This window comes from Buceros rhinoceros, unplaced genomic scaffold (genome assembly GCF_000710305.1).
Source record: "Buceros rhinoceros silvestris isolate BGI_N320 unplaced genomic scaffold, ASM71030v1 scaffold11956, whole genome shotgun sequence".
NCBI lineage: Eukaryota > Metazoa > Chordata > Aves > Bucerotiformes > Bucerotidae > Buceros > Buceros rhinoceros.
This window is the reverse complement of record NW_010419423.1, coordinates 133,955-146,366: the sequence shown is the minus strand read 5'-3', so window position 1 is coordinate 146,366 and position 12,412 is coordinate 133,955. Positions and strand designations below refer to the sequence as shown.

The following is a 12,412-nucleotide window of genomic DNA, read 5'->3' as shown; positions in this document are numbered from 1 at the left end:
CCTCCCCCCTCCCCACTCCCGCCCCAACCCTCTCTCCTGCTGTGACTCCTTAAATTCAGGTGAGAAGGTGCGATTCGGAGGTTTGGAATAAAGTGCGCCATCTGCTTTAAAAAAAACAGTAATAAAAAGAAGGGAATCCAAGTCATAGCTCCTTTCATCTTTAGTGAGGAAGACGGCAGAGTCCGAAAGGATCACCCTGCGTGACTGAAATCTCCACAGTCCCCTACAGTTGGTATTGCTGTACACCGGGTCACAGACTAGCTTGAGGTCAACTAAAGATGGGGAGTAAGTCAAACGGAGCATCTACTGTACAGGGGGGCGGGGGGAGGCAGATAGTCTGGGCGCTGCATTTATTTGTTCAGAACAGAAGAAAAAAAGAAAGAAAAAGGATTGTACTCGTTTACATGAGGCAAAGTGGCAGCATCAGTACATGTGACAAAGCATTGTGATGACATGGGCGAACCTTCAGAAAGCAAGGGTGGTTAGAGGACATCTCTCGGAGGACCGACAACTACGCCACGGCAGTGGAGTTCACTGGGAGCATCGGGGCGGCTGCGTACAGAGAGAGGGGAGAGGGAGAGGGGGAGAGGGAGCGAGAGAGAGAGGAGGAGGAGGAGGAGGAGGTACAGATACTTCGTGGTGACCTTGAGCAGGAGCCTAGAGGGGCAGATTATACATGAGGCTTGTCTTGCCAGAGAGAGTCCTCCCGGTTGGATCCCTTCATAGCCTGGTCTGGGCTTCGGGGATGTATATCTCAATGCTTTCGGCGCTCTCGGTAGCTGAGTTCTGGCGGACCGATGCAGCGCGCTTGGCAGCCATCAGCCGTTTCCGGGCCTCTTGACGCTGCGAGCTCTCCAGAGAGCGTTCCCGAATGAGTGGCACCTGACCTTTCGATGGCTTCTTTGGCACTGGAGGAGGGACCCTTCTCTCCTGATCAAAGCAGAAGGTTAATGGCATTATACAGCTTCTCAGGGAAAGGCGGGAAAAACTAGGATACGTCAGTAGTTAGAACACACATTTTACCTACGGTTTGTTAGCTCTTATCTGCCTTTCTGTCTTCAGTCAACTGGCTTTTGTGCTCAAGGGTTCATAAACATGGGGCAAGGGCAAAGGGGAGGGGAGGGCCGGCCGCAGCACCACATCTCCTCGGGGACAGTGCCCCACCGCCAACCGCTTAGTGTGGCCCCCCCGGGCGGGGGGTGCCGGCCCCTCCTCCCGGAGCCGGGGACAAGGCAGGAGAACATCTCAGAGGCGGTCACCTGCAGCTGGGGAGGAACTCCGGAGAGCCCCGGCTCCTGGGCCACCCTCTTCTACAGGTGCACAGCGGAGGTATTGCAACACGGAGATACCGTGGCTTTGGCGTTCCCGAGTGCGGAGGGGAACCAGCTGCCTGCAGCTGGTGCGTCAGAATCGGTATTTTTTAGAAACGCCATGTATTTATGTGCATGCTTTGCAGTGGCTTAACGACTGCTCAAAACCCCCACACTCTGGGTCTCACTGTGCGAGCTCGTAAACTCTAGCTTCCTGCTAAATAGGCACGGCAAGGTACGATCAGCTGGAAATAGGAAAAAACGGCACGAAAAAATTAAAAGCCATTAAGAGAACATGCATTAATCATCACGGTGGCAGCAAGCTCCAGAAACGTGATCAACGAGGAGGACTTCCATGTATAGCCTGGTGCATGTACACACACACACACACAAACCCAACAAAAAACCCCTCGGAGAGCGATCTCTCCCGAAAAAGAAAAGTGTATTCAGGGCTGAATTTCAGGCGGCCACAAAGACTTTGTCAAGTTAATTAGATTGTCTTTTAAGTTACATCCCCTTCCAACTGTGAACACGGTGGCTGAGCGAAGGGGCTTTATGGCACTACAAAGGTCCCATTCTGCCCTCTCGTTTTCTCTCATGCTGCTCACAACAGCTTCCACGGCTCCAAAGAGAAAGGTGCTTAGTTACACTTATTCATACTCCGCTTTTTCTCTCCGTCCGAGGATTAATCTATGCTGCTTAAAAAGGGCTCAGTGGCAAAGGCCAAAGGCAACTGCAAATATCAAACCCACAGATAGTTTTTTTCTTCTTTTTGTTTTTTTAATCCTTTTTAAGAAAGGAGATCATCTGTTTCATCTAAAATCACAGACAAACGCTGTCGAAACAGGAACGCAGCCAGTGTAATTCTGTAAAGCCTTTACCTTCCTATGCAGGTCCCTCTCTTCAGCACTACTTAAATTCCTTTAACCCCTTAGAGTCGTCTTTGTGCTGGAAACGCTTTGAAATGGTTTTCAGAAGCAGAGAAAAGGCACATTTGTTTTTTTTAAGGAAAGCTCTCGTTTCTTACTGCCGCAGTTACCAGCACTCGGCCTGCCCCCTTGACTGTCAGAGCTGATGAAGGGCCATAGCCCAGCGACTCTGCGTGTGCCTCTGACCCTTTAACTTGTTTTCCTGATACTCAAAAGAGCAAAAAGAGGATAAGAAAATGGCTTGCCTGCAGTCCCTCGGGCTAGGAAAACCCATTCCCATTGGTTCCCCTACCAAACCCACCAGGTGTGCACACACGGTGTGAGCATGGGCTGAGTACTTAGTCTTGATGGGAGGAGGAGGGAGAGCGCTGCCAGCGCTGCCTTCGCAAGCCACGAGATTAACAGGGTCGGATATTATCACGGTTAGCTGTCCAAAAGAAAACGCTGCTCTGGTCACTGGCAGCCAGCGGACTGTACCTGGGGCAGCCCGGGCTCCTGTCTGAGCCACGGTCCCTGGTGCCACGGTCCCCCTCGCTCTGGTGGCCCTACCAGCTGGCTGCGCTCATTGCTAGCGGAGCAGCCACGGCGGAGGCGCAGCCATCGAACTACATGCCTACAGGAGCACGGTATCAGACCGTTCATTCCTCTAGGAACGGGTCTGTCTTTTAAGGATTTTCTGAAACCTTTGTGTGTTTTGGCTTTGACCCAAGTGCTGTTTGTCTCGACGTGGGCAGTGAGGAGAAAAACAAGGCAATGGTGCCAGATGAGAATGGAAAGTGAAATGTGGCTCACACTGGGAGATATGGTGGTTTTTCATGGTGACAGGAGCAGACTACATTAAGGAAAAAAAAAAAAAAGACCAAAGCTCCAGATGATTTTTATGCTACCTTGGGAAAACGACACCACCAGCAAAGTGAACCTGTTTATGAAACAACCCATTAAAAAAAGCCCCAAAATAAATAAAAACATTAAGGAAAAAAAAAAAAGACCAAAGCTCCAGATGATTTTTATGCTACCTTGGGAAAACGACACCACCAGCAAAGTGAACCTGTTTATGAAACAACCCATTAAAAAAAGCCCCAAAATAAATAAAAACCAAACAAATGCACAAAAAAAAAAAAAAAAAGTAGTTCTCTCATGTAACATTTTGGAAGGCATATTTTTGATATTGCTCTGTTCGTAACTGGTTACCAACGTCAGCGATGGTTACAGTGTTTCCCTGGGTTTTTCAGTCACACAACCTAGAATTCTTGCTATATGCAATAATACGAACCGTCAATGTGATTTATTTAATTTTAAGAACCAATATATAAGGCAGTTCCTTCCAGCGATTGATCGTCTAATATGGTTAAATGTAAAGCTTAACAAAGTACCACATTCCCATTATCCGATTCACAAAGACAGATTTGGTTTAAAAATATGCCTGAAACATATTACAGATAATATCCCAGATGATTATTATGTAAACATTGTTATTACAATGAAGTTAATTTGATATGAGCTTCGTTTCACATTTTTAGCGTCAGCGCTGTAACACAGAGGCCTATTTAATCTGTCCGGTATTTGTGCAGGGTTTTAAATGAAGCATACAAAATCGACAATGTTCTACCTTCTTGTCATGAGGATCCATCTGTTTCCAATTATTGGCCTTTAACTGATGAAGTTCATCAAATTTCATACTAATGTTTTCTATGGACAACTGCAGCATATCCCAAAACCCTGCTAAATCCTGGGAGGTCGGCCGGGGATGTGCATTGGGATTCTGCGCGACAGAAGAGAAAAAACACGTTGGCGTTAGTACCTCTTCACGTACGGCCTTCCTGCAAACAGCTATGAGTCTTCCCCGCAAGGTGGCTATGGCAGACCCCAGCGACCGGCGAGGCTCGGAGAGGGCAGCAGGGCACAGCGTTACTTACTGGCAGGGTTTCTGGAGGAGCCTGACTCGGTGCAGAGCTCCTGCACCCCCGCAAGCCCCCGCTCACCAAAGGCACCGGCTAACCCCCGCAGACCACGGGGAAGGGGCGTGCGGCAGGTCCCCTGCGGCTGGGTCTGCCCAGGGGCGTTGCTGGGCACAACGGGTGACGCACTGGAATGACTCGCCAGCCTCCTCTTCACTTCCGCTCACACGCGGGAGGAGACTGACGCTATGGTACCTTTGCTGCACGTGCAAATAGTGGTGTACCGATGGGTGAACCCGATGGGTTCTCGCTCTGAGAACCAGAGGTCTGCAAAAATACGCCGTTCCAAGTAAAATTGCCTCTTATGCACCTCAGGCCAACTTCTTAACGTGGGGTTTTTTTGACAAGAATAGCCTCTGCAGGGTGAAAAGCTCTGAAGAGAACCTGCAGAACACAGTAATCCCAATTTTGCAGGCGGATTTCTGGGAAGAGCGAGACTGGGACACAGGAGGGGAGCATCACTTTGCGTGTGCCAACGGAACCCAGGGCATCAGCCCAGGAGCGTTGCTTGGAGGAGCAGAGCTGGACCGTTCGCATCCCCAGCACAGCACAGGCCAGGGACTAGGGACCCGAGAGCACCTGTGTCCCTTCTGAACGTGCAGTGGACGTACATGCCGTGGTCCCTGCTCCGCCAGCAAAGTCCTTACGAGGGAAAGCTCTCCCCAGGGTCTGGCTCTGTAAGCTGGTTCCCAGCTGGAACTCTCCCAATCCAGTGAGCTGGTGCATCCGCTCCCTTCAAGCACGTTTCTTCCTACACGCCGCGGAGTCCCTGCACCAGTCTGAGTCAGCAAGGGGCCATGGGTGCTGTGGCCGTGGAAGACTGCACTGATTTATTGTTATTAATAAGGAAATAAATTAGGTTTTACTCTGCATTCAAGTTTTCTCCCTCACCAGAAGCGATGAACCCAGAAGTCAGCCTCTTGCCTGGGGAAGTTTCTAACTGCTTGTGCTTTTCACAGCACCGCCGACAAATGACTTTGATGGGATGATTATACCACCACAGAAGCGATTATTGAAAAGAATAAAGTGGGTATTTTTAGATTCTTAAGGAGACCAGAGATTACGCTTGGATTCCCAGTTGTCCGGTGCTCGACACCAGCAGGTTGCGCAGCTGCAGGCTGTACTCACAAAGCTGGGCACCCAGAAGGCTGTTTCAGTTTCTGCGTGAGGAATTGGAAGGCTTGTTCAGACGAGCCAATTTCTGTTGCATTGGTCCCTGGGGCAGATGATAGTTCGGGTGCATTCACTGGAGTGGGAGAGGGTCACTCCGCTCCGCCGAGTATCATGGACGGGGTTTGCCTCCCCTGCCCTACTCCATGCCCACAGAGCATCATCCTCTGTGCTTTTGGGGCTTCTAGGAATCTGCTCCAACACTGGCAATTAAATGTATCGTATCTGCTCTGCAAGGGCGGGTTGTTGATGAAGAAGTTTGAAAATTTTTGTGTGTGCTGGAATTGTGAGACTGCTGCTTTAGATACATGGGGTGAAACGTATTTCTTATTTATCAACAGGAATATCATTCTGATTCTACTACCATGAACCGCATAAAAATTGCAAATAATAATAATAATAGTGGTAGCGTATACCAATCACAGCCAGTAATACTAATGGTAACATCCTGGCTCTGTTCCTCTTCACCCTTTAGCATCTGGAAAACAGTTTTTCTCTCTTTCACTGTTGGCGCTGTGGAACACCAAGAGCTAACGTTCAGTCTGTGCTTTCCTGGTGGTTCTGTCTCATTTAACACAGCTGGCATTGGGATTACATGGGACAGCCCCACTCACGAGACTTCTGGTCACCTGAAGGACCTCAGGGTCTTTCCCAAATACCCGTGTGCCCATGCAAACCGAACCCAGCGGTCCAGGGACGGATCCCTGCTCCGCTGAAGCCAGTAGCAGAGCCTCGGTGATATTCCACCCAAAGCCCTTTGCCTGGTGGGATTTTAAGGCTCTCAAGCTATTGTGAAACTCGTGGTGACTCCAGGTTTCATAGAGTTACATCCAAATCCTTATCAAGGCTTTTACAGCAAAAAGTACCCTGTTGGTCAGAAAATCTGTCTGGTTTAGGAACGATCATCCACAGGGTTAGTAAAAGGCACAAAACGGTGTCTAGTGGAAAAGTTACATACCAGGTTTTCTTCACAAAGTTCTCTGAACTGGTAAAATTTCTGGGCCATGAGGAGCTGGGCACTGCCCACTGCAGTTCGAATTTTCCCTAGAACTGAGAGAAAGAGAAGCATAAGTCACGACGTGCGCTTTGCAGCGGAGACCTCAAAGCCTCGGGAGAGAGAAGAGGAAGCTGTGCAGCGCTCAGCACTGGCTTTCCAAAGCATGTTATCGCTCAGTCACAGATAGAGAGCAGCTGATCAACCTAAGGCCAGCCCCGACGAGGCAAAAACACTGCGCTGAGCTGCATCCCACTCAGCTCCCCCAGCGAGACCAGCTGTAACCGGCAACGAGCACTTCCACGGCAGCATAAACGTGGCGAATCACAACAACCTGTATAGAAAGTCCACCAGAAACGACACCTCTTGTCATCGCTGTGAGCCAGGCTCGGGCTTTGGCTACAAACCCAGCTCCCCGCACCACGCCAGGCAGCTTTGCAGCCCTGTGACGCTGTCTACCCTGTCTGGTGAACACCGTGCCTACCAGCAGCTCTGTCACCTCGCTTTGTTTTCAGCTTTCCCCGAGGGTTGCTCATGCAGAGCCCCGGAAGGTGAACGGTGACTTCAACGCACACCGACAAGTCTCATTTGGACTCTCTGAGTATTTTCCAGGAGCGCAGCCTGAACCATAGAATCCCAGGCTGAAGGGACCTCAGGTGGCTTCTGCCTTTGAGTCCAGATCCCCAGGCATACTTCAGGGAGCAGTGACACCCCGGCCTCTCCCCCTTGCTGGTGATGTGGAGGGAGGTGTCAAAGAGTCCCAGCCCAGCTGCGGGGCTGTCTGGGGTCTCCTCTGCGCAGGCAGCTGGGTACTCATGGTCTCTTTGGACTGAGCGCTGTGAAGGACGGCGGTGAACCAGGACACAGCCCCCCCCAGTAAACGCCTCTGGATACAACAGGTGCTACCTCTGTTCTGGTTGCGCTCAGCATCGCTGGCACAGTGGGGTTTTACTGCTGCAGGGGGTGGCTGGGGACACACTGCCTGACCACCGGGACCTCGGAGACCTGCATCTCCCTGGGCTTTTGCAGAGCTCTGGTGAGGGGGAGTGTGTGTGTGAAAAAAGAAGCAAGCATGCAGAAACAGCGGAAAGGCAGACATGGCCTCAGCGAGCAGCAGGACAGGGAATCCGGAGCAGAGAATGCCATTCTGGGGACTGCTGATGGGAAGAAAATTGGTGCTGTGAGCAAGAAAGCAGCTCCTGGTTTGCGCAGTGCGCAGGAAAAAGCCCCGCTCTGCTACAGGCACCGTCTTCAGACAAACAGGCTGGCACCACGGCTGCAGCTGGCTCCACCGTTAACTGTCCCTCCCAGCTGGAGCAACTTATTACCCCCAATTCTCTGGTTAAATATTGATTTAAAAAGTAATTTAAATGAATTAAAAAGAATTACCACTTCATTAATGAAAAACATGAATGGCAATCGCTGTGCCACTATTTTCACTGTCTTTTCTGCTCATAGACGTTTGCGTTGCCCCAGCCCTTAAATTAATGCAGCGACTTCTCCATGACATGTTTCCAGTCTGGATGCATGAGGCAGGTGAGGGAGGAACAGGAAAAACAAGGAGATGAAGTGACTGGCTCCAGGCAGAGCCTGCGAGAGGTACCAGTCCTAAGCTGCACGCACTGCACCGCACCATCCCTTGGGCACAAACCCCAACACAACGTTAGCAGAGCTCCACTGGGAAAAGTGTTCTGACTGACCACAACGAGAAACAGATAGGTAAATACATAAACACATCTTTTGCTGACAACATTTGTAAGGTCTCAGGGTCCTGCGAGCGGCCGCGGTGCTGCATTCGGTAAGAGAAAGGAGTCGCTCGTGTAGCCACACACAAAGCAAACTGGCACGAATGCTCCTGGTGAGCTGAGCCCGGACACACGGGGGTACGGGATCTGTGCTCTGCTCCCTCAAGACATGCGGCTCTTCCTTCCGCAGCCTTAGAGCTCGCTTGTGGCAGGGGGGGCGACGAACAGGGGGGGGAGAGGTGATTTTTTTTTTTGGTCTCTGCCCCCTCAAGACAGGCGGCTCTTCCTTCCGCAGCCTTAGAGCTCGCTTGTGGCAGCCGCCGAAGGACTAGTGGGATGCAGAGTTCATTTATACTTCAGACATACAAAGGGGAAGAAAAAAAAAGGTTGGTTTTTTTTTTCCAGAAACTATAGGAGAGAGCTCTGTGAACACACAGAGAGCCCAGACTTTCATTTTGTTCCCAGAACTCAGCTCAGTGCTGCCAGGAAATAGCCGTGAGCTGGAAGATTCGCTAAGCGGCATGTTTTCAGCGTGGTGCGCGGGGAGCTCTGCACACAACTCCCATTATTGTCGGCAAGGCTTGCGTGTCTAATCCTGTGCGCACAGCGCTGAAAATGGACCCCTTGGTGTGTCTAGTCATTTATGCAACCCAATCTGCAAACCACTCAACTGAAAGGGCTTTTCAATAGTGGGAGGAGCTACTCCCGGAGCTTTCATGTGGCTCCCATTGTTATGAGAACTCTTCCCACTGAGTGTATTGGGGAACAGCTGCCTCATCTGGAGCTCGGCCACTCTGACGCTTCCCAAGGCTTGAGAAGGAGAGAAAAAATGTTCTCTCAACTCCTCAGGACCCAAAAATAAGCGAGGTGAGCTTGTCCTGGAATCCTGTGCCCCCCGAGCTGGAAACCGCATCGCAAGCATGAAGAAATGTAAACACACCTTGGTGGTGACGGATGGGAATGTGCCCCTTTCTGTGAGGGAAGAAGAGCTTAATATTCAGAGACATCGGCAGAGGGAAAAGGAAGTCCTTGTCCTCGGCTGCCTAGCGACTGGCGCTCTGCCGAGGAGCCACCGGCCCAGCTGACTGTGGGATGCATGCTGATGCTCTTCTCCATTGTTGCCACTTCTGCTGTAGCCGCGGCGGTATCTAGTCAAGTGTCACTGATTCCTCGCCCCTCAAAAGCGAGCGGTCTGTTAATGTGCAACCCATCAACAACCAAGTCTGTCACGGAAGTTAGGACAAAAAAAAAAACAACAGACAAAGCATGCGAAAGACTGAAAGGAATCCCTCCAGAAGGCACAGAGCCTTATCAATAGCCCGAGTTTTGTTTTCAAACGCACGTTGCTTCTAGTGTTTCAAGGCAGAGCACTCATTCTGCTTACTCAGCCAAAACCGGTGCCCGAGAGAAAGGCCAAGGTGCAGTAAAAACCACCAAAAGTCAAACCAGACCAATACCTTCTCAGGAGAAAAGCCTGCAAGGTTTGAAACCAAATACCAAGAAAATAAATGGAATTGCCAAGCTAATATTCAAAACCCATCAGCAAGGAGCCAGAGAAATCTTTAACAGCGAGGGAGATGGGGTACGGGAGAAAAGTGTACAGCGCTGACCCTGCTGTGTTCAGCTGACACAAACAGGGTGTACAGAAACAAGGTGCACCAAAACCTGCCGACCCCTCCGAAGGCAGTCACAGCGCCTGCCTAGTGTCACCACTGCCTCCTTGGTGTTCCACGCGGGGCCGTACGGCACACTCGGCGCTGTCGGATCCGAACGCCTTCCAGTAACAGGTGAAGCAATGTTATTGACATCTGTCACAGGCGTTGCTGTCACCCCTTCCCCAGGGGGAGAAGCAAGTGGACCGCTGTGGTTTGGGGTTTACAGTTTGCATTTCACACTCCCCCCCCTTCCCGTGACTTCTCCTCCTTGTAAATCCATCTCTCTCCTGTGACGACTTTTAACACAGAGACGGTGGTGTCTGCTCTGGGGGACCGGCTTTGGTATGGCTGCCTTGACACAACTCAGCCATCTCGGAGAGCCTCCTCACCAGCATTGTTCTTGACTAGGGGTCAAGGGAGACTCAGGCCAGGGCGTTTCCTCATGTCCCAACCCCCCGCCTGTCCTCATTTAGAAATGGTCTTAAATATTGACTTGGACTACGTGCTGGTTGAGCAGTAAGTTCTTGCTTCGCTTTGTTCTGAGGACCTGCTTTGGGATTGTGCCGCTCTGTGCATCTCCTCACTCCATGTCTCCATGGGCAAACAAATGAAATGATAAAAAAAGAATTGCAAACACAAACCAACAAAGCGATATGGTCATCAGAAAACAACAACAAGAACCACCTGAAGTGCTGTGAAAGGTCCTCACACAGAGGTGATGGTAGTTTTGAGGGGCAGCAGCAGTTATCTGGCCTTAAACCACCAGCTGATCTCTCTGCATTTCAACTTGGAGGGGCCCCAGGGTCTACTGAGTGACAAAGGAGGCACTTCAGGACTGGGACTGTCGACTGCCCTCACTGGGGAAACACCTGGTTGGCAGCAGGGCCCAAGCTAGGGAACACACCGCAGGGACCTGCTGGGTGCCCCAGAGGCAAGTGGCAGGAACAATAGCGGGAACTGCAGGGCCAGGGCTGACATTTGTGGTGCAGATGCTGGCTGGGCACTGCGCATATGAAGCAATCCTGCCCTGGAGCTGCCACCGTCCCTTCCAGGCGGGATGGACCCGCATTCTAGCCTATTCATGCTGGCAGACCTACATTTGAATAATGCCAGGCATGACAAAAGCCAGGAAATCCAAAGTTAAAGCTACTGCTGGGTTTTACGCTGGGCTGTTAAGGAGAAACCAGCTAAAGGAGGTGACGGGTGGCAGGAGCAACCCTGTGTAAGCCTCAGGAGCGAGCTCATAGCAGTGAACAGGGATGTCTGCAGGAGCACATGCTGATCGCTCGTCGGGGTAAAACAGCTTCCAGTGCTCTCTCACTTAGCTTTCATTAGCACACTCCGGGATTTTTCCCCTAACTAGGTTGTTCCCTTGCTGGCAGATTTCCCTTTTTTCCCCGCTAGCCCGTAGGCACCAGCACGGCTCCCACCAGGAGCTGGCACTCCTTGGAGAACCCCCGTGTGCAGAGAAGTCCCTTCTGCGGAGAAAAGAAAACCAGGACAAGGAACGGCCGAGTCGGGCGTGTGGCCAGAGGCATGTAGCCAGGGGGATTCCAGCTGGACCTGGCCAGGCTTCGGGCCAGTGACTGTCCCGTCCCTCTGCAAGGCTGCGCCAGCCCGCTGCAGGACAGGGCCATCGCTCCTCCGAGCGGCAGGGACCAGGACAGCTGGGGGAGCCCTGCAGAGCCCTGCCAAACGGTCTGCCATGCTCGTAGCTCAGAGTGAACGCTCGGGTCTCCTTTTCCTTTGCCGTGCACAGCAATTACGAAAAACAGCTGTTTTCCTTAACTTTCTTCTCCCGCATCCAGCCGTCACTCTCTAAGTTTCCTTCCCGTGGAACGATCAGAACGAACCAAACCAGCAGAAGGTGTGCGAGCATCGTGGAACTGGCCAGAGCTGGCTGCCTCTGCAGAGACTCCGGTCCTAAGCAGCGAGATTACTGCACATTTGAGGTCAACCTGCAGCTGTGAGGTCAACCGCTGGGTGCAGGCTAGCCCAGGGCAGGAGGACACGCATGCAAGAGGGCTGTAATGGCATGTCAAGTGTCTTGTCATTGGGTTTCTGCTCGAGTTTAAGCTCAGTTGGCTTGACTTGCCTCACCACCAAACCCACATTCCACTGACTCCTGGCGAGTCAGGCCCGCTGTTTGCTTCTGATGGTTATCTTTGTGTGGAAGCCACCTATGACCCCATGGGAAGGAGAAACATTCCTGGAGGGGGGTGGGGTGGGGGGGTGGTGCAAAATTAAGCCCTCCGGTTCTTCCAGAAAGGTTAAATGTGAAATAGAACCAGCAAAAAGTCCAGCAAAAAAATCCAGCTAGAGTCCAGTGGAGCCTGTAGGGGTATGATCCTGTGCCCGCCATGGCTGGGAAAACCAGTGGTGAGGCTCTAACTGTGTGGAATTTTGCAGGGGAGAGGTAGGAGGAGAAAGGAAAGAAAAACGTAAAGGATTGATTTCGCTCAAGGCCTGATCCAAAGCATCAACCATTTCTCACAAGGTGCTGAGCCTCATATCTGGTTGTGAGAGCCCTGGAGTTTGTAGCCAGAGTCCCCATAACAGTGAAACACACGGAAACAGTATGAAGAACCCTTGCTTGAAGTGTGAGTGGTGCTCGTCTGCCTGTTCCTCACGTGTTGGTCTGCCTGTTCCTC

General features: G+C 51.4%; 1 protein-coding gene across 4 annotated transcripts in view; it reads right to left on the bottom strand.

Moving 5' to 3' along the window:
* Positions 1-108: 108 nt before the first annotated feature.
* DLGAP1 (discs, large (Drosophila) homolog-associated protein 1) overlaps positions 109-12,412 on the bottom strand; it is a 121,258-nt gene continuing 108,954 nt past the window's right edge. For all 4 annotated transcript variants that reach the window (XM_010138913.1, XM_010138914.1, XM_010138915.1 and 1 more), the window contains 3 exons: positions 6,326-6,417; positions 3,849-4,001; positions 109-930 (listed from right to left, as the gene is read on the bottom strand). In XM_010138913.1, the coding sequence (XP_010137215.1) occupies positions 721-930; positions 3,849-4,001; positions 6,326-6,417 (455 nt within the window). In that variant the 3' untranslated portion in view covers positions 109-720. The remainder of the gene's footprint in view (positions 931-3,848; positions 4,002-6,325; positions 6,418-12,412) is intronic.